The 22,643-nt window shown below is 42.8% G+C and overlaps 1 protein-coding gene across 1 annotated transcript in view; it reads right to left on the reverse strand.

Moving 5' to 3' along the window:
- The window catches only part of LOC115317521 (CLIP-associating protein 1), a 165,829-nt gene that overhangs the window by 23,874 nt on the left and 119,312 nt on the right, over positions 1-22,643 (reverse strand). Inside the window, exons 12-23 of the mRNA XM_040210576.2 lie at positions 19,630-19,732; positions 17,990-18,046; positions 17,198-17,262; positions 16,133-16,225; positions 13,052-13,197; positions 11,205-11,340; positions 8,362-8,432; positions 6,896-7,033; positions 5,921-6,115; positions 2,441-2,514; positions 2,024-2,119; positions 1,357-1,455 (exon numbers count right to left, since the gene is read on the reverse strand). Of these exons, the coding sequence (XP_040066510.1) occupies positions 1,357-1,455; positions 2,024-2,119; positions 2,441-2,514; positions 5,921-6,115; positions 6,896-7,033; positions 8,362-8,432; positions 11,205-11,340; positions 13,052-13,197; positions 16,133-16,225; positions 17,198-17,262; positions 17,990-18,046; positions 19,630-19,732 (1,273 nt within the window). The remainder of the gene's footprint in view (positions 1-1,356; positions 1,456-2,023; positions 2,120-2,440; positions 2,515-5,920; positions 6,116-6,895; positions 7,034-8,361; positions 8,433-11,204; positions 11,341-13,051; positions 13,198-16,132; positions 16,226-17,197; positions 17,263-17,989; positions 18,047-19,629; positions 19,733-22,643) is intronic.

Below are 22,643 nucleotides of genomic sequence, written 5' to 3' on the forward strand. Positions count from 1 at the left end.
GAAATGTGCATTCTTGTAATCATTGCGCCCCTAACTCGCACCAAAGTTAAACCTCAAGAAACATTGTCAAATAGTGTGGAAACCTTTGGAATAGAGTGAACCACTCGACCAGCAGCTTTACTGCAATGCATGTGAATGCATTGGGAGCAAATCAAAAGCAGCAATATTTTACAGCGGAGCTGTTAAGGGCTAGTTTCCCCAGGATCGTGTCCAGCACCAAACATATTTCGACACCCGTGTTCAACACAACACACTGGTTGCCGCCGTCGCTCGTAGATGGCGGTAGCTTTCCAGAGTGTTCTGTTTGCCGGTTGTCTGCTTGTTGCTGTCGCTAATAGATCGCGGCAACCGTTCCAGCCTCGGCAACCAGACAACTGGTTGCTGCCGTCGCTCACAGATGGCGGCAACATTTCTTTGGAGGAAGAAGAGGAGCGCGAATGGTTCCGCAACCACCGAAACGCTGCTATCGTCTAAAGTTCCACTGCATGGAGCACTTCAAATCTCGCCTGGAAAGCCACTGCCGAGACCAGAAGCTATAGCTATGCTGCTATTAACTTCTTCACCCAAATGTGAAGGCTGAGTTATTTTGTTTTGTTTTTTGCACGAGGGGTACATTTTAGGTTGCCAGACTGAAAGTGAGAAATATAGCAACAGCCATAACAGAAGTGTAAGTCAGACCTTATAAGCTTTGGGAGTATGAAAAATACAGGGTGTCCCCCCAAACAATTTACAGGGTGTCTTCCACCGTAAAAATAAGCTACGCATTGCCGAACGATCAATCTCTGTCCAAATGTAGTGGTGGTGGTCTAAACCAGATGCCAAAATTTTAGAACTAACCGTTATTTCAATATAAATTTATGAGACGTTTTGAAATTTTGATTGCGAAAAAGGGACCCGACTGACCTCTCGAATGGTACATGGGGCCGAATAGTGCCATTTAGGAAAAACAATTCCAATTTTCCCTTTGAAATTTTCAGGAGATCGCCTATAACTTTTGAGTAAGATAACAGATAGTTCTGAAACTCGGGCATCCGGTTCAGACCGCTGGTGCCACATTTGTGCAGAGAATGAGCATTTGGCAATGCATAGGGGTAGTTTATTTTTGCAATAAAGAAAAAATAAAAAAAGAGCACTGTAATTTTTTCTTTTGCGGGGACGACACATTGAGATAAGGACACGGTATGCCAATTCTTAGTATTGACATTTCAACACTCCTCTTTTTTCCCACCCTTCAAGATTGTAAAGTCGGTGTTAAAAACTTGGCTCATCCCAGCTTTTATGACAAAAAAAAAAAAAAATCCCTGTGAACATTGTTGGGAGCAGGGCCACTAAAAATGGAAGCGTGGGAACACTCACGTTGCGACTGGGAAACACCCTTGGTCCGACTTCGACTGATCCGTTCTGGCGAAGCCATGTTGCTAGATACGCTGTCCGCCCGCTTCGTTCCAGGGCGGGCTGCAAACGTACAAAGAAAAACTCAGTGAAAGCAAATACAGAAACACTGCTGCTTCTCGAAGCTTTTGAATGACTAGTGTTGAGGCCACGAGTCAATGCTATTTGGGGACACACTAAATATGCGGCTGTGATTTAACTTGCGCTAAATCGTCACCTAAATATTTAAAACTTAGCTATATAGAGGAAGCAAAGAAAAAATAATGAATGAGGTCATAACAAATGGAAAGGCTTTCAGTAACTAGTAGTAGTTGAAAAATCCGCACAAGCATGTTTAGTTCTATTAATGTGCAACCTATACTGCTGCCCCGTGATTGTGTGCCGTTAGATTGTGTAAAGCACCCAAACAGCACCTTTCATAGCCCTAGGATGAAATGTAAACAACCATCTGCAGTTTATCAACCACGCCAACAGGATTCCACAATGCGAATCAAAAGTACTGAAGTTTGCGAGCCAGCAGGTTGCCCCAGACGGTGCTTCTGCACGGGTGCAGTGCTAGATTTGTCCCAGCCACTCTTGTGCAAGTGAGTGCCTTGAGGAGTGAGGTCGTGCCGCACCGGCCCGCACTTACGCAAGGACGCTCCGGCACCTCTGTTCTGCACCGAGAAACCGGCACGCAGTCGAGCCCTCCGAGCCGCCCCCAAGTCAATGGCGCTATTGGAACGAACTAAAAGCAAAGCAACAAAAAGTCAACCAAACAAAAGGAAGAATTCAAATGAGACTTTTGTGTCACATGCTCCTCTGTGTTAAAACAAAATGCGGCAAGCTTAAGAGTGAAGGAAGCAACGTAGGTCATAACATTCTCTTTTATGTGTGCTTAAAGAAAAAAAAAAAAAAAAAAATGAAAATGTAGAGACAATCCAAAAAGAAACAAATCAGACTGGCAAAACATATGAGTTCTAGAAACAAAGAAAATGAAAGTGCCCAAAAAAGCCCTTTTAAGAATAAAGAAGAAGAAAGCAAGCGTGAAAAACGAAAAGAAAGATACCCGAGGCGCTCCTGGCATTGTTGTAGACGGGCACTCCAGACCGACGTCCCAAAGTGGAGACGCCACTGCCGGGCCTGTGGAAGAGGCAGGGCAAAAAGAATAAGAATCCCTAGCATCTAAGTGAGAAAAGGGAAACAATTAAAAGCACATACCCTCACATCAGCCCAGCATTAGCTTCGGTTATTAATAACCTAGCTTACCTTTCCAATTTAGTACCTCGAGCATAAGAATAGCTTACTGCAACTTGCACTAACCCAGTGTTATCTCTAAAGGCAAATCTGTTCAATTCCAAAAATTTTAGGCTTACATGCGATTCCATTTTCTAAAGCACTACTAAACAGCCGTTCGTCTTCAGATTTGCGAAATGTGGAATATTATTTCTGTAATCTTAGTTTAAACATCAGCAGATACCGAAACCAAAATTTTGGCTGCGACAGGAAACATTGATCTCGTTTCGTCAGTCATGTCCACGTCACGCCAAACCACGTGGTCCAAAAGGTCACATGATCCTCTGTGTGATGGCGGGCGAACGTAGAACAGAGAGCAAGTGTCATCTGCTCCACAATTTTCGCCAATGTAGTTTGCTACAACATCTAACGACGTCTGCACCCCTGCGGCCCCAGCTTGCCCTTCGGGTTGGAATCTCGACGGAGGTGCTCGCAATTTCACGCGGGCTTATTGTTACGAATGCACCGTATAACCTAAATTTCAGTTACACGTCACAAGATCCCCAGATGGTCCAAACTATTCATCAGGCCTCCGCTCGCGCGTGCCAGATACCGTTTGTAGGTGTGGCACAAAAAGCTCCAAGTTCACATTTATTTTACCGAAAATAGCAGAGTATCGTGCCTGGTTTCTACAGGCGCGAGACATATATGCTCGTACATTTGGAAATACCCGGAGCATAGTGCGACCGACGCGGTGCTCATTTGATCGTGCACGTGTCTCCTGCTTTAGTAGCATGAATTGTGTACCTTCACAAAGCTGTACAGCAGACTACAAGTTTATTGTCAATAGCAAAATAGTCAGTAAAAATTATAAATGTCGTGATAAGTATGCTCCAGTGCACATTCATTTGGTTTCACAGCGGAACTGATTTTTCCATGCACGTTTTGCTATTTAGCTGGTAACAGCAAATTAGTGTCATGAGCACAAGCAATCGGAACAGATTTGTTTCTGCAATTTGGCGACAATGGCTTCCCGGAGTTCCACCGGCACAGGATGTCCGTCCCTACATTCAGATACGCACTGTCGTGTGGAAACTTGTGGAAGACAACTCCTGGGCTGGTCAACTGGTAGTTCAAGTAGGCAGCAACACAACATCGTGAGCCTATGGATCTTTTGCCAGGCATTGCAGCTAGTAATCAGATATGCGGCTCACGCTCGTAATGTAAACAAAACGTCAATTTCAAACTACAACAACGGCGAGACGAAACAGACTGCTCTTAGCTCCCAGCTCTGAGAGGCACACAGGGCAGCACAACCTAGCGCTTCCGTATTATGGTGAACACGTGGACACCGTTGAGCCAACACCGGGAGGAAAAACTCATGACGTCATCGTTAAACTTTTGCTCTGAGAAGTAAAAACAAACAAAACGTGAGAATGACAGACATGACTGACATAGTGGCTCAATGTTGGCTGCTTCAACTCAGTCGTATTGACTGCACCGTTGATTGCACCTCATGTCGCATGCTATAGTTAGCAGATTTCGGCGGCTTGGCTCATTTGAAAGTTTGCTGGCCAGTTTGTTAAATACATAGAACGAATTAGATCGTAATATTTGACATGTGGTCTTCCTAGACGATACTGAAGACGGCTGCATAGTTTCCTGAATATCAATAGTACTGAAGCGGAGTTGCCCTTTAAAACTTTCTTAAACAGAAAAAAAAACAAAAAACCTCTGGCACAAATCGAGGACAGCAGTTCCGAGTCAGCATTTTCCACTGCAGCTCAATCATAAAGTAAATATCCCATCTTTAACGAGACCGACAGACAGTAAAAAGACTGCCTGTCCGACATGACGTCACATGACTTCACGTCATGCGACACCATAATGTCACGGTGTCGCACGACGATTATCACGGCAAAGATGTTGTGCAAAAACACCACCACATCATTGCGTCGTTTAAGTGATAATGTCACGGTGAGCCTTTCAAAAGAACAATGACGTCACGTGAACTCCAAAATGTCACCTAAGCCATATCCTATGGACGGAAAAACCCCTATTAAAGGACACGTTCTAAAACACCAGGGTGACCGCCTTGTGCAGCAGCAATCAACGATGCTGTACAGCGCAGTTAACGTAGCAGCTTGGGCGAGTTGGTTGCTCATTTTTACACACACTACAGTGCACTATAGCAAATAACACTCACTCCTTACACACAAACTTGCTTTATTTTTCGTGTGTAAGGAGTGAGTGTTATTTGCTATAGTGCGCTGTAGTGTGTGTAAAAGGTACAGCACAGGTTTTCAAACTGGATTCCCGGGAACCCAAAGGTTCCCCAGAGTACCCTCCTCACGGGTTCCCCGAGCTCCCAAATTTCTTCCAGCGTCCCTCCCCTAAGCAAACCATTTCTACAGTTTAAACATTACATTTCAGCGGCACTCACTGACCAGAGCCGTATATGTAGAGAGTTTGGTCAATGGGAGGCGCGGGCAGAGGGGGCAGAGCCAGGGCGTGCGGCAAACTCGAAAAGAGGTAATTAGAGAGGGCTTGGCATGCTCTCTTGACCAACCAGAAGCCGAAAAGAATCCTCTAGCGGTGGTAGCAAGAAACAGTTCTGAGCCGATCGATCATCGAAGGTCTATGTTCGTATATGGTTTTAATAAGTGCGCAAGAGTGAAGTGTAGTAACTCTGTGGTTGAAAATAGGGTGCACGTGTTGTTTCATCATGATCATGCAGAAAGATGTAAGAAACGAATGCGCCGCTCTACTCTGTTTTGCGCGGACAGAGTGTGACCGCTCTGACGGCAGATTCCCGGCGCTCGGTGTTTGGCGTAAGGATTATGTCGATCTTTCCGCTAGTCGCACTCTTCCACCATCATTTTAGATGAGTGTGATTGAAACATCCCGTGTACCATATTTTCAGTCATCGAGAGTTACTCTATTGCAGTTATCAGGTTTGTTTCTCGCGACCACCGCCAGGGTATTATTTCCGGCTTCTGGTTGGTCACATTCGAATTTCTGAAGACGCCCTGGAACACGCCCAGCCCGCTTTCGGCCAATGGCGCCGCTTCATTTGTCTCCTATACTTCCCAACAAATGGCCAAACTCTCTACATTTACGGCTCTGTCACTGACGTAGGACTATGAACTAAGAGCTCCTTAGGACCATGCGCATTACCATTTACAAGATCTGTAAGCTTCTGCACAACTGTGTTCCATCGGCGCTCCTTTTACAGTTGTTTGAGATCTAGTTTGAGAACTACTGCAATACAGACTAGGGTGGCGGCGGCAGCAGCGGCGGGCGGCCGACCGACCTGAGGTTCTCCATGGAGCCGTGGCTGGACACCGAGTGCTTGAGGGGCCTCCCCGGAGTGGAGTTGATGGAGTTGCTGCTGGAGGAGTTGCTCATGCACAGCTCCCCATGCAGCATGCGTTGCTTGCTGCTGTCCAGGGAGTTGAGCAGCACGTCCGCCTGCTCCTTGAAGTGGTTCGCAAAGCCCCAGAACGCCCTAACAACGGGGAGGGAGGGAAACACTCACACTCTGCATGGGGCCACGGTTGGAGATTTTTTAATGTACGGTCCCTAAGCATCGTGAAGTTGAATCCAATTACCGGTTTGCGGGTGTCCGGCAGAATTAAGATTGGTCGATGCTCCGCACATAGTATCCCAATACTTCGAAGCTCTTCGGAAAAATGTTTAAGCTTTAAAATGTAGGGATGGCAACATAGAAAGACCTTTGTGAAGGCTTGAATTATCATTCGGCTACTGCTTCTAGCACCCTTTGCATTACACGCAGATTCAATAAGCGACTAAATCCCCATTGCTCATTCAATACTGTGAACTTTGGCATTGTGCCCGGTGGTATAGTGACCTCACCTCAGAGAGTTTGTTTTTCCTGACACTCGACTTAAATTCAAATTTTGTCATAATTTTATATTTTTTATGCATTTATCGCAAATCCTGAAACAACGTAACAAAAAAAGTAATAAAGTTTTTAGTTTACACACAAATCTACGACAGAACCAATAACTGGAAATGTTTTGGGGATGAGCCACCCCATATTAAACTTAGAATGCAACTACTGTAATCGCTGAATTCATTTTAGACTTCTACAAACAATCAAAGATCAGTCTTCGGAGCTAGGCTGTCGACCCATCCAAAACACCGATACAAGACCCGCGCTACAATTTAGTTCAGACTGGGAACAGTCAAGAACAGCATGAATCACTAATGTGTAGGAAAAACCTATCACTACGACTTATGAAGCAGTCAACAAAAGGAGACTCACTTGCGTGCATAGGCCCGTGCCTCTGGGTCAGCGTCGCTGATCCCCTTCTTGATGGCTTCCTGCAGGATGGCAATGTGCCTCTCCAAGGTATGGGTGGGCCATGTGTGCAACAGTTGGTCCAGAAACTCAAAGCAGAGCCTGGGGAAGAGCACAAGTAAACCACGGACAGTCTCAGAACAAGCATCTTGCCAGTGGCACAAGCAACAGGTCTGGCCAAATTGACCATATTAATAGGGAGGGCACCATATTTTGGTGCAAGCTAAGGGTCTCTTCTGCCAACTGAGAGCTGTATGAAGGGTGTGGCCTCCATAGTCCAGGTGGCCCAGGCCTACGACAAGATATGCTCAGACGCTATCCGTCATTCAGTATGAACTAAGCCACGAGATCCACTGCAGTAATAGACCACCTATAACGTTTCCACCTATAGTGCAGGAACGGATATAACACAACTTTTTTCAAACCCCGGTTCGCCTCCCATACAAGTCCATGTAAATCCATAAAGCGTAAAATGCAGGCGAGCGAAGGGAAATAAAAATTACACTGCGGTTCTGGAACAGCCTGCCGACCGACCTACGCAGCAAGCACGCTTCCCTGTGCAACACCAGATAACGGCGCAGGCGGTACACTTGCGGGGGCAAGGATGGCAAGGACGTTGCGCGGAAGAAGTGAAAACAAGCAAAGAGAGAGGCGAGAAACGAATGACAACGCAGCAAGGTACCAAGCAGCGAGCTGCGACACATGCACGCGCGCTCAACTCCGAAAGTTTTAAGGAGCCATTCAAGCTGAATCCCGATTCCCAACCTTTCAACTCCGAAAGCTTCAACCTGGAGGCATGGTCGGAGAGGCTCATCTTTAAAAAATAATTTCTCAGCAACAACAAAAAGTACTTTTCTTATTTTTTTTTATATGTTAAACAGATGAGGTGGATGAAACTTTTGGCTAGTTCTGGGCACCGCTGCCCCCATTGCTTTTTTTGGCTCTCAATATGGCTGTTTCTGCATAAATCGGAGATTTTGTCATTTAATAAAATGCAACAAAATGAGACGTTGAAAATTTTACACATGCAATTAAATTAGTAGTTCTATGAGAACAAAAAAAAGTATTCTAGCTAACAACCAAATTCAAGTTGACTAAAAACTTTTTCACAATGTTTTTCTAAACTATGCAAGTTTTATGCAAATTTCTGCAATTTAGAGCACAAGATCAGTAAAAATAAAATTATTTTTCACAAAAATATGTTTTTCTTGGAGTTTAGAGGCTTCTTTATCCAAATTGACTTTTCAGTGCATGAAAAAATTACCACTTATCTTTTGACATGAAATGACCAAAGTGCAATGATAAAAACTATACATGCAGGAAACCAGAAAAAAACTATTGTTGGCCAACTAGAAAGGTATAGTTAACACACAAAAACAAGTTGCACTGCCATTTATTTAGGGCCCTGTAGAGGGTGCAACATTACTTACTTTCTGATTTCCTTTGATTTGGAGCTTAAGTTCAATGTGATGACCGGTATTAAACGGCTTGCATGTGTGTGCTGAAATGAGAATGAAGAATGAGAATGAGGAGATGAACAGAGCACACAAGCCGAGGTTCCAGTAGGTGGGGACTCAGGAGACAACACAGCACTATGTTAGCTAAAGCCAGAACCCTAAACATGTATCATTTATAAGTAGGTTCTGTGTTTTCGGATAAATCTGAAAACTCCGAAAAACACTTGCTGGTAAAACTTTTGACAAGTCAGGTTTATCCGAAAAACTGAATTTCGAGGTCTGACGGCAAAATAAAAAGCCAAAGAAGACGGTAATTTATGAATAAACTTTGTCGGAGCACAGGGTTAGTGGTCCTCAAGAAAAAAAAACAATTAAGCTCTTTTTAAAGTTTTTTTTTAGGGGCGAAGCTCCTTAGGGCTTAGCCTTGTCCGTCCGGCGTCCGTGCTCACATCGATCTTGGTGGCGCTCGTGCTCGTCAGCTCACGTGCTCGTGTAAAGCAAAAAAAAAAAAAAAATGTTTGCGCAGTTGACAGGATTTAAACTTGTGCGGGGAGACTCCAATGGATTTCTAGACCATTGCCTTAGCCACTCGGTCGCGACTGCGGGATGAGTAGGGGGCTCAGAGATGTGGTAGTAACTCAAGAGCTGGGGATTTCATGGATGAAACGTTGCATGTAGCTGCAAAACGTCTATACAGGAGAGGGTGCTGTGGTCAAATGCGTATACAATCGCGTTAAACTTTGCATGCATTGGTTCAACGTTTATAGACGAGAGGGCGCTGCGGTCAAATGCTCATATGCGCATATAACCACGTTCCATACCATACATTCTCTTTCTGACATGGATGAAAACGAACGAAAGGCTCGGCATGCTGCAGCTCAGCGTCTACGCAGACAAGCACCACCAGAGCTTCGCTCCAATCAACATCATTCCCCACGTGAAGATGCGGTCCTTTTTTTTGATTTTGGATTATTGACAAGAGGGAGTTTGCCAATTGTTTCGACAGGGTTCACTCAGTACAATGGGCCAAATGCACTTCTGGACTACGACAAAAGCCACTGTTAGTTTTAAGTTTGAACCATACAAATTAAAAGGTTAAATGGTACCAACAGAACAGGACGAAAAAAGACACACATACGACACAGACAAGCGCCATACCATTTGTGCTTCTTAGAGGAAAGGTTATGTTTTCATATAAGTGAAAGATCTGAAGCTGTAGATATCATAGGATGGCAAGGGCAGCTGCAGGTTTTATGCATCCAGGAGTTTGGCAATTTCTAAGCACAGGCATTTATTGAAGTAACAGTGTTGTTTTCCAAGCTTTGTCGTGCAACAACTAGTACTGGCAATCCCAAGGGTGCCAATGCCAAATGCATAAATATTAAATGAGGTAGAGGTGATATTTTCAGGAATTTTGCCTTAAGATTTTGTTCACATTTTTTTTTTTATTTAAATAAAATAAGAACAGAGTAAAATAGAACTCAAAATTTCAGAAAATTGGAAATCTAACAAAAATAAACTCCCGATAGACACCAAACTTCCAGCAAAAAATAATTTCCGTAAAACAACCTCCGAATGCCACAAAAAATAAATTCCGAAAACGTGAAATCCTACTCATAAGCCTTCGCTCGTTACCCTTAGTTGCTAGTAATTTGCTAGCTTCCAAGAAAAAATACCATGTGTCAAAGATACAGATATCTGACGATTCCACCTCAACGTATAAAAAGAATTGCCTACAATGGGTGACAACGGCAGAATGTGGGAGGCTGAGTGGCAAAGAGAGACGCACGGTTGGGTACCGAAATGAAAGTTAAAGGAAGATCCATTGGTGGATCCTCAGGGAATGCGTTAGCATGGGCCTTGGGAAACGTCACACACAATCCCCTATTGGGAAATGCTAACGCTGACCCTTTCCCCTTTTTGTTCTGGCTTTTTCTTTAGCTTCCTATATTTATTGCTGCCTCTTTTTGGCTTCATTACGGGGTCAATGTTACTGTTTCTTAAACGGGGACGTGTGTGGCGTTCCCCAAGGGTCATGCTAACGCACTCCCTAAGGATCCACCAATGGATCTTCCTTTACTTCTTTTGCTGCCTACTTGGACCAGTGCTAGTAACTTGGTTGACACTCCATTTTGTAGCACAAACCAAGGCATACTATGCGCTACGCACGCCTGCAAGTTCAGACTCGCCCCAGCATCTTGCGAGCATTGGCTTCTGCCCCGTGACGTCGTCTCCCTCTTGCCTTTGTCCTTTGCTACCCTCCTCCTCTACGCGGCCCGCTAACCTTTCCCTGCTTTGTCCACAGATAAACGCCGTTGGCTTTTCCCTATCATGCAAGTACTCATCAAAAACAAAATAAATAATAGTCACTTGACAAGGAGAGAACGACTGGGCGTGTCTTTCGAACGCCCACTCTCCAGCACGCACCCTGCCTTCTGCCATGCTTTGGCTACGCACACGCACTTGAGGTGCGCGAGACACCGAAGCACAGTTGAAGGTAGGAAGTTTGCGCTGGAGACGGGACAACTGAAGCCCCCTCTTGACGTTCTCGCCTTGTTGGTGACTACCGTAAAATACCGGGCGAGCACCCACTCGAACTTTGGAGATAATCGCGAAAAAATGAGGGATGGGCGCTTGTCCGGTCATGAATTTTACACATAAATGTACCGTGCATATTTTCTCAGATCTCACAAATTTGATAATGGGCGCTTAATGTGGAATGGGCGGATCCGCGGTATTCTACGGTAGAGTGACGTCAAAGATAACCCCGAGAAAATGAAAAAAAAAAAAAGAAAAAAAAGGGTGTATATGCTTACCTCTATAATGAAACGGACTGTAACGATACCAGACGTGGACATAATCTTGGCACTGTTTGGAATAAGGTTAATAAGCGATGGAAGCACTGCTTCCGAAAAGCGATCCAGCTTTTGGCCCAGCTGCTGCGATAAGTAGCTGCAATGAAGAGATAAAAAAGAAACTGTCAGTGTATGTCAGATATTTATCAGACACAAGGTGTCGGCATAACTATGCTGAATAACCCTAGCCCTAATGCATGATAAAAACGACGATTCATTTTTGCAAACAACTTATTGTCTATATGCTTCGTAGATCTCGGAGCAGAAATATGTTACAAGGCAGATATATCGTGATACATCCCAAAATATTGCTCACTGGCGTTTATAAATAAAACCTTATCATTAGAAAAGAAAAACAAAAAAATATACGGCTCGTAAACCTTTGGATGATATTGAGAGTTTTATAGTACTACAACAGCAACAATAGTTTTAGTTGATCTTTCCGATGACTCTGATACTCAGCCGCCGATTCTGCCCATGTATCGTATCGTAATCGGGGGTATTGGAAGGATCTACTAAAACTCTCTAATGACTGCACCACACCAAGCTATGCTCGGAATCACCTAAAAAAAAGAAAGGAAGTTTTGCACACAGCTCATGGAAGTGTGGCAAGTAACTGTTGTGGTTATCAAAGCAATAAAATTTGGTTTTCAGAGCAATAATAAGCCTTTTGCATTTAAAGTGTTAGTTTGGTAAAATAAATAAATATTAAATGCACAAAGGACAATCTTAATTCACCAAATGAAGGGGAAATTAGTTTAAGCACCACGAGAGGCCAAGATTTCTTTTAAGGTTATTTAAGGTGAAAACAAAGGTTATATATATATTCACATTCCATTGGTCGTTAACCCTTGGAAGTAAGGTTCCATACCTGAGTGCTTCAAATTGCTTGGTAGTAAGATTAGCCCCCAATTTTCAAAAATAAACCTGAATAGTGAATTAGAATTACACTGCACTTTTTTTTTGGTTGAGGATGCTTTTACAAGTTTTGAAGAATTTTAGATGTTATACGCATTCATGTGATGCAACTAAGAGCAGAACAAAGATCATCAACAGGCTACATTTTTGTACCAAGCAGTACTATTACTTGGAGGAATAAAAACATGTAAACCATATCATGAATGAAAGCATTTCTATTTGTATTATGGATTGAAAAAAAATGACCTACACCTGAAACATCTCTATTCTTTTTTAGTCGCAATGTTGATAATTTAAATACCATAATACCAGAAATGGCAAAAGAAGAAGTCTGGGGTCAGGCCCACCTTGATTTTTTCCACTCTACCAAACACCATATTTACTCGAAAATAGGTAAATCTTTTATGAGCAATGCCTGCACGTGCTTTTCTCTGCAACGCTCAAGAAATACTAATCATTGCAATTTACGGAAGAGGCCCGGCGAATGACAGGCACCATAAGTTGGAAAGCAGCAATAAGATTTGTGAAACTCGTTTTTTTTTTAAATTCATAGCATTATTTCCTTTTTTTCCTTAGCCGGATCCTTTCGGAAGTCTTAATGATTGGTCGCCGTGAGTTCTGCGGTAAAGTAGACAGATAGGTCTGTTCATAAACAGACAAACTTTTTTTTTTAAATAAATACTGTATATGGCATAGTAGCACACATGTCTGCGTTACTGACAATTGAACACCATAAAAATAACTTGTACAAAAATTGCCTACTTCACTTAACTAATTACCTACTAATTCTACTTCACCTAACTAATTAGTTTGCCAGAGTAGTGATTTCACAAGCACCATTAACATAAATAAGCCTCGAAGACAAAAAGGAGAACAGTGCAGCCACCCACGCTATTGTGATGCAGGCCTCCCTGACAACTTGTGACCGTAGATCCCTGACCAAGGCCTGGAAGGATGGCTCTAGGAGCTTGAGGTGGACAAACAACTCCTCATAGTCTGCTGCACCGGCTATGAGGAGGCTTCGCAAATGCCGCAGCTGCAACCGAATGTGCAACAAACAGTTTGATGTGCCTACTAATATGTTAGCACTAAAAAAAAACTTTGTATTAAAATGTTTTTTTTTTTTTTTAAATGTCATTTAAAAAGAAAAAAAGAACACTTTCAGCCTTTGCACTTTAGTGAAGAAGGAAGACCAGCAGAGCGGTACAATGGAAAGTAATGACTGGCTGCAAGTCAGCAAGCCAAAGTGGAAAGGCTGCCGCCATCTATGAGCAACAGCGGCAACCAGATACGTGGCTTGCCGCCGTCGCTCATAGATGGCGGTAGGTGTCCAGAGTTTGGTGCCTCCATTTCTTTGCGGGGGACACGATCCTGAGGAAACTAGCCCTTAACAGCTCCGCTGTAAAAAGATTGCAAGTTACAAACAACATGCACTTTAAGTACTACACACCGAAAGTGCATATTAATATAGTTACATGGATTCAAACATTTCTATCCAGGCTAATTGTAAGCATTGTTTAAAAAGCTTTTCCCATTTTTCTCAGTGTTAATTTTTTTGTCACAACAAATTTTTCTTACGGTATCTTTAGATCCAGAACTTGGACCTGAATACTTTTTTCAAGGTTTAATACCTCATAAATCAGAAAGTGCAACAACACTACTATTTCTGAAAAAAAAAAAAAAAAAAAAAATGAACTACAAACTTTTTTATTTTAATGATTCATTTCTAATTATCAGCAAAACAATTTACTCATAATACCTTAGTTTAGAATGATGCTAAAATTAAGACTTTTTGATGCACTCTTTGCTGTTTGTAAAACATTCTGACATACCTTCTGCCATATTTTTTATGGGGGTATTGTAAAAACGTTGGGCAGAAACATTTGTGATAAAGTTAGTTTTCTTGAAAACCACTCCGGTAGATAGAAAAAATTTAGGTTATGTTTGTGCTTAGCACAAGGACTTAATAGATGTGAAAATTTTTTATAAATTAGATAAGAAATGAGAGAAAAAATTGAGCAGTCCTGTGTTAATCCAAAGTACAGCCACAGCGATAGCCGTGACAAGGCACGACGAAGTTGAGAATCGGCAGCGCATTCACGCGTCCCGGTGCGTGAACACGCTTTTTCCTTCGTTATAAAATCGTTTTACGACATCCTTTCTCCATCTAAGCTGTTTTAAAAAAAAATTTTTTTCCTTTGCATGTGCCCTTTAATGGAATGAAACACTTATACTGATAAATGCAACTTTAGAAATATGTTTTCAAGAGAGGTGATAAACTTGTCCACCATAATGCATTAATAATGTGCAGCCATCAGCAGACTTTACCAAGCTCGGACCGGACTGCTACGCAACGCAGAGATGTATATGGTATACCGGGACTGGGTGTCTGCATTCTTTTGACTCGAGGTTTTGGTACCACATGCCGTGAGAGCCTATGTTTCCGACTACCGTAATGTCCCGAGATGGCCCACCTAAAACTGATAGCAAATCTTATGAAAACAAGGGGTGGGCTAACTTTGAGCGTGCAATAAAAAAAAAAGTTGGAAAGATGCTAGTTTTAGATTTTGTGACCCTGGAAACTTGCGGTAGCAGGAAGGGGCAATGGACCAAAGGCGACTGTCCTTTTCAGTCAGCAATGTTCGCTTATCTCCCGGTGTGGTTAAGTAACGCTGTTTTTTGCCGAGGTCCCCATTGGTCAGGGCCCTGCAATCACTAGAATAGGGCTATTTTTCGGTGTTTTTTAAAGAAATAGCAAATTGCGCCAAAAATAGTGGGTGGGCTATCTTTTGGGGGGTGAGGCACACCTTGGGAAATTATGGTACCTAGCGTAAAATACCGGGGGAGCACCCAGCCTACTTTCACTGAAAACTGGGTTAATCTAGACATGGGTGCTCGTCCGGTCAAATCAGGCGCTTAACGTATAGTTTGCAGAATTCACAAGTTTGGGGAAGTGCTAACAGTGGGCACTTGAACGAAGTGGGCGCTTTTGCGGTATTTTACGGTACTTATGTATTTCTTTTCTTTGAAATCAAACTGCAGCAAAATTTCTTGATGATAGGCTATAAATCTCGAATCGGGATGCACCAGTTACAATTAAAAATTTAAAGTGAACTTCTGTGACAGAGTTCACTAATCATGACATTGATACACTTTTACCATGGCATCCATCCACTGCAGTAAACAATGTTATTGCAAAAAACAGCTTTATATGTATCAAGAACCCTATTTTTTAGAAATGTATTCAACTTAAAGATAAGCACACTATATTCTGAGTCACAAAATGCATTGGCAGCATTTTAATTTTACTACGACGGAATTCAGCATATCTGTGGTTCCTCTAACAGACCTCTATGATGAAATAACAGGCACTTTCAATTTCCCTCTTGTCAATCACCCCCTTTTTGTGTCAGCAAAGTACTCTTTTTCCCGTTCTCCCTTTGTAACAAAAAAGCAAGGCATACGAGACGTGTCATGGGCCACTTTGTCAATCCCCAACGCTTGAGAATTAGACCAATGGCTGGAGATAGAAACCTTCAACAACTTGGGTCAGCTTTGTTACAAATTCCACAGTGCTGCAAAACTGGGTCAGATTTTGTGGCAGAAGGAAGAAAGATAAGTTTTTTTCCAAAAAAGCCTGGTTGGGACGTACAAATGTCAAAAAATACATTTTAAGCAAAAAAAAAAAAAATATATATATATATATTGAAATGCTAAGAGAGAAAAGAAGTGGAAGGGAGGTGACTACCAATTAAATCGCGTCTCGCGCCGTCAATATTAATCTAAAAAAAATTATTTATTTATTTTTTTGTTTAAAATAATTTTTTTATTTGTGTGTCCAAACCAGATCGTTTGAAAAAATTTTTTTTCTTTCTTTTCAGGGGCCTTTTAACCAAGATGTCAAACCGAACGAAAAAACCTCGAGGTGCCATAGACCATTCCAAGCTCACAGTAAACTAACACACACTTACCCCGTCAACTCTCCGTTCCCAGTCGGTGCTGGACTCAGAGAGTACCTGCCTGAGCTTTGTAAGCTCTTGTTCTAGCTCCTTTGCAGAGTACACCTGTCAAAAGAAGCAACCCCACAATGTGAAAGAATACACAAAAAATTTTAACCCAAGACAATGTAATAGCAGAAGCTAGTTTGTTTTGCTGCATACAAACACACAGATGAGGAAGTAATCACTTATTCACACTACATTTAAAAAAAACAAAAACAGTTACATTGTTTTTGAAATATTTATGTTTACAAGTAACAACACTGAATAGGCAGACCCCAAATATGGAAAATCAGGGAGGTACTCACTTGATAGAATGACGTTTTAGCGAATGCCCACGTTTCGCCGAATGACACTTTAGCGAATAGTCGGACGCCGTGAAGCGGCGTTTTCGGGTGGGCCAAATGGGTTCACATTTTTGTAATGAGCCACCGCAGACTGTCGCCGCGAAGCGACGAAAGCGCTGCACGGCGGATGGGTTAACGCGCGCCCCCGTTATTCGCTAAAGCGTCGATTCGCTCAAATGTCGCTGTTCACTAAAACATCATTCGCTCATGTAATATGGACCCGGAAAATCAGTAGTATAGATAAAAAAATGTATCTGCCATAATAATAAAAACATTCATTTTTTTTATTGTGATTTAAGTGACATTAACAACCCCAAATAAAGAAAATCAGTAGTAGAATATAAATAAAAAAATGTATCTGCCATAATAAAAAATAAACCATTTTTCTTTTACATTTTTTATTGTGATTTAAGTGTAAATGTAAACATGTTTATACTTGTAAACATGTTCATACAATGTAAACATGTTATGTAAACATGTTCATACTTGCGACCTGGACATCGTGGGCAGAATTAAGGGGGTGACCGCACCCTTTTACGCCCCCTAAGGACAACTTTTTTTAACAGAAAAAAGGCAAACACCAGTTTTTTTAGGAAGAAATGTTTACTTTTTGGTAAAATGGCTCATACTATGTCAATAGAATAAAATCCGAGAAACCGGCAAACGATGACATCTAAAAACAAAAGGCTACCTGCACACGTGGCACGTCTTCAAACATCCGGACAAACATCTCCACATCGGCCGCACCTGCATTTGCTGTTGAAAACAATCCCACAAAAGAATGACTCAAACTACCTGGTAGTGTGCTACCCCCAGAAGAATGAGTTTCATGGTGCAAAAGTAACATAGGCCACACCTCACCTAATCAAAGCACAGCTACCAATGGCCTACAGTATGGATCTTAGCCATGCTACATTTTGTAACCATGTTACCACGCAAAGCTTTCCACAGAACCCACGAAAAACAAACGATAGAACATTTCACAAGTATTCTTCCCATAAAATGTTAAAATTATTTTTCGTTTCATGGTTAAGTAAATTTTTAATAATGTCTCGTAAAGTGAACTTATTTTTATTCATCCACAAATTAATCAAAGGACAACTGGTGAATCTATTTCCATTCCTAACAAAAGACTGCTATTTTTTTTCTCTCTCTCTCCAAAAGCTGGTGACCAGTCGTCACAAACTTTTGAGAAAAGCAAACCTCGTTAAAAACACTCCAGTCAAGTGGAGCAACTTCTGCTGAAGGAACACAAGCCCCAAACAACAAATGTGTGACAATTCTAATTAAACAGCTGCTAGATTAAAATCACATGCACACATACTTACAGACATCAAAAACAATGAATGCATTAGTCTACACACAGATTAAATTGATCAGTCGTTAGAAGAAGCAGGGCAAAGCCAGACAAGCCTAGTTTTGATCAAACATAAATGTTTGCCGATGGAGAAAGAACAAAAAATGTTAGGAAAAGGTTAGATACCTGAAAGGCTCGGTTTTACTGCAGAGGTACCTTTCAAGCTGTGCTTGCGTGCCAGAGCTTGACAAAATAAACAGAGTTTTGTTTTATTACAAAAGATTACATACACCAAACAGCTTGAAAGGAAGTAAATTAGCAAGAACACAAAGGAAAGAACAAAGACACTGCAACAGCTAAGATGGTATGAAGACAGAAAGCACAAATGGCATATAGAAAGCATGTTTTAAATGCAAGCTTTAATATCGAAACAAATTTTGGCAACGAATCATTGTCTATTAACTTATCTACCCGGTTCTAATGCAAATCCAGTTTTTATTGTGCCGCTGCTATTAGCACGACATTAGTCTCATTCCGATTCCATATTTAATTCTAACTGACAGGCAGTTTATAGGAATATTTTTCTCAAAACAGGCATGCATTAGATTAAAGTAAGTATGGTACTTCAGATTATGACATATTAAGCAATAGCCAGTATGTCGTTATTTTTCTCCCATAACTCAGTGGCTGTCATTAAACCTACTGGGGAGGTGGAATACGCATGGCCGGGATACAAACCCGAGTCGTATCTGGCCTCTGTCACCACCCTACACAAGTAAAATGCAAAAAAGTGGTTATGTCATGTTTATGCTAGCTATGTTAATGCACAGTAGCCTCAAGTTAGCATAGCCATATTGCGAGCGTATGCAGCGAGCTGTTAAAAATGGTGAATAGAATAAAACAAAAAGAAAGTATGGAGTAATGATAACTATGTTCCTGAGCTTCAGGCACGAATGGTCTAAAATTGTGATTGTACTAAACAGAGTAAACCTAATTTTCAAGAGTCAATACATACAAAAATTAATTATTGCCAGCGCGCAGCGCAGAAGTTATCTTCCAATAACATTTTTAAGCATTATCCAAATGTAACGCCCCTCAGCTCAGCATTAGCCAGAAATATTTGGATGCGAATGATAACAGATTTAATGGCTAAAATTACACATCCATTGTCTATTCTTGTCACTACCTGACAAAATAGCACTGGCGCCTACCTCAGTTCCCGAGCTTCAAATTTCTATTTCAAAAGGTCTATGAAGACAAAGGATTTTTAAATCTTGCGTGAGCGTGACTTTCACGTGGTGTACGAGAGAATAGGTCCAGATTAAAAGCAATGGTTCAGACTTCATACCCGATAATCTATACCAAAAAACCCGCAGAAATTACTCGCGATTAGGGTTCCGTGTTTTCGGTAAATGCTGAGAAACCTCGAAATTAACCCCCCGGAGCCTTCTCGGGAGAAACCTTCATTTACAGCTTTATCCAGTGTTGACCGAGGACACTGCCCACACTGTCTGCGAGGCTGCTTTTTTCTACGGAAGGAACCCCACCCCTTAATTTGTTTCATTCTCTTATCGGTACTGGGACACATTCGGGATACGGGCATGTTTTCTAGAGGCTGGGGAATTTCATGCTCAAGTCCTATTTGCCTTCAACATAACCCCTAACAAACACGTTTTGTGCTCGACCCAAAAAGCACAAAACCGTTGTAAAAAAAAAATCATAGACACGGGGTTCTACTTATGATATAGTATCCTTGACACAACAAGCATGGTAGGGACGATGCCGAACAACACCGAGCAATGTCAAGGAAGGAAGGGCTGGCTCACTGGAGGGCATGGCACTGGTCAGGGGGGTGGCTTTGGACGCCGACAGCACCGCCCGTCGGTTCGGAGGAGCACTGCTCGCCCTCTTGGATGCCTTGCCAAGACCCTGCACAAAGTGCCAGGCTTGATCAGAGGGTTCATTTTCGACATGACCACTGGCACTTACACGCAGTTATATCTAAAGCTCGAACCACAAGCTAAGCCGATGAACGACGTCACGACTCGTGCATTCATTTACCCATTTGATGCACACCGCATTCTCTGGCATACGAGTCACGACTCGGAAATGTCTAGAGGTGCAATGAAGAACCCTAGTTCAATATATAATAATAATTATTATAAAGGAAGAGACTTTGAAAGTATGGTTTCTGTACAAGAAAATACAGCATATGCCAATGAATTTTCCTCCCTGTGAACAAGGCTCACAAGGTATTCAAGTACAACACAGTAACCTGATTGCACTCTAGAAATGTCAACTAGTGATTAGCATTAAGGTATCCAGACTGGTGGCTTTCTTACAAATTCATTAAAAAAAAGTGTGTGCACAAACAATGAATGAAACAGTATGTGCTCAGCCCGAGAAATTAATCATTAGAAAAGTTCAGCTGGGCACCTTGGTGTTTTATTAGGGTGGTGGCATTCTTTGTAGTACCCGATGATGACAACATACTATCACAAGAAAAATGCTAAATTATAGTGGTATATAAATTACACTTAAATGACCCACCAAAGCCAAGAGTGTGAGTTAGGAGACTATCATTCATGTGCTAAAGAGCCCCCCAAAACAATGAAAGACGTTTTCAATTTTCTGTAACGCTGAATTAGAACGCAGCTCTTGAAGAGGACGGGAGGGTACAGAGGAAAGGGTATGCCCCTCTTCCTTCCCCACTAAATTTAGCAAGAAAATTTTTTCCTTGTGACGTCATGTGCAACGTCACACGTGACGTCACAAGGTTAAATTTAACAGGAATATTTTTCCGCCATATTTAGCGTCACATGTCATGTAATGTCACATGTGATGTCATATGTCACGTGTTTCCTAAAATGGTGTCACGAGGGTAACGTCGTGATGTTACTTTTCTGAGGGTTATAGGGATAACCCTTGTGACGTCATACGTGACGGACGTCACGTGTGACGTCATTATGGGAAGAGTCCCATAATGCAATGCGTGGTTACGCCAACGGCACCGCCTAAGGCACTCAAGCCGGAAACGGGCACCTAAGAGCTGTGCTCTAAAACTTGGGGGATGCTTAAAGGGCCCATGAAACGGATTTTGGGTTGGGATAAATCATTTTCGATTGGGATTTTACTAATAGTACATCGTTCAGTGGGCCAAAAGAAAGAAAGGTAGACAGACAAAAGCCTGACTTTCTGTGCGAAAATTCGAAAACACAGCGGACTATTTCGTACCTCCTCTCCTTCGTAACCTCTCTGCCTTTTCACTGTGATACATCCGCGGTCCCAAAAGCGCGTCATCGGGTCCAAACTGACGTCACACAGAACCGGACCTCACTTAGTCCCTTCACCCCTAAGCTGACATTGTGGTGGAAGCTACGCGCTTGGCGAACCAATCAGCCGCCTCCCTTTATCACCTGCCCTCAATCTCTGCGCGTGGGTATGCGCGGAGGAGCGTGATCATGTGGCAAGTGTGGCTGGCCCAGCGAGCACCTAGCTTCCACAGCACTGTCAGCTCCGGGGTGAACGGGTTGGGGAAAGCAACTTTTGTCTGAATTTTGAGCGACGGGCTAATCTTCTACGGGGACAATGGCTCTGTCCGGGTACATAAACCAGATTCCGAGCAGGAGGGGCCTCCCCTCTTTTTGTCTTCTTGAACTTTTTGGTGTAATGTGCGATTTATGAGTTGAGGAGGAAAGCTAAACAGGAAAAAGCTGGAAAAGCGTTTCATGACCCCTTTAAGCTTTGCCTTTAAGAGTGGTATTCGATAGCGTTATTGTGTCCCATTTGCGAAGCCTTTTCATTAAACCTGTACTCATTCTCATGGGTCATGACGTCAAAGCCACGTATGACATCACATGTGGCTGCGCGCGTAGTATTATGGGATTTTTTCGTCCCGCCGACACCAACACTGATGCAAACGCCATTTTCTTTTTTTTTTTTTTTTTGCACGAGCTCCTAAGCATTATTGCCCTAAAGAACACCAGCAAAGGAAAAGAAAAATTTTTACACAGCCTGGATGGGAAAAGGAGGTCATAGAACGAATTTACAATGAACACGAAAAGCCCCCCCCCCCCCCCCCCCCCTTTTAGAGCTATATTTACGGTGCGAAACGATTTTGTAGTTGGTGCCCTCGAGGGGGGGGGGGGGGGGGGGGGGGGGGGGGGAGTGGAAAAGTGGCCGCTATTAATCCCCTGAATGGTTGCTATTTAGCGTGTGGTGCTTGCGCTCTTCCGGAAGCTTCCTCCTGTCTCTAAACGTTACTTATTCAATACTTCAGCTTGGACGAGTTAGTGAACCCTGCTAACACTTCACAATGCACAAAAACAACACACCATAACAGCGCTGCATGAGAGTTTTTTCTGTGTGCATGTGTGTGTAATTTTTATAGTGCACTGTTTTCGTGTGCTGTGAAGTGTTACTTCTTCACCTTCGCTTGAAGTGCATCAGAAAACAAAGGCTGATAAGTAACTTTTAGAGCCCAAAGGAACCTCCTAAGAAAGTGCAAGCACCACGTGATAGACCTGTGCGCAGTGGCGTCACAAGGGGGGGGGGGGGAAGGGGGGGGGGGGGCGGACCACCTTGGGTGCAGCGCTCGGGGGGGCGTCGCGGCGGGCTGCCGCCCCGGGTACCGCTGACCCTAGTGACGCCACTGCCTGTGTGCCGGTCAGAAACTGACAGCAGTGCCAGAGTGTCCGGCGGCGGAGTGGAGGAACGCACTGAACCGGCAGCGCACTACGTTCAGCATGCAACGGGGCTTTGTGGCGGCGGTGGCACAGCACCATGGTGAACAGGTCTACCTTGTGACCAGCCGCGGCTCCAGCGGGCACAGACTACAAAT

The sequence above is a fragment of the Ixodes scapularis genome, unplaced genomic scaffold, assembly GCF_016920785.2.
Source record: "Ixodes scapularis isolate PalLabHiFi unplaced genomic scaffold, ASM1692078v2 PGA_scaffold0__279_contigs__length_252992795, whole genome shotgun sequence".
NCBI lineage: Eukaryota > Metazoa > Arthropoda > Arachnida > Ixodida > Ixodidae > Ixodes > Ixodes scapularis.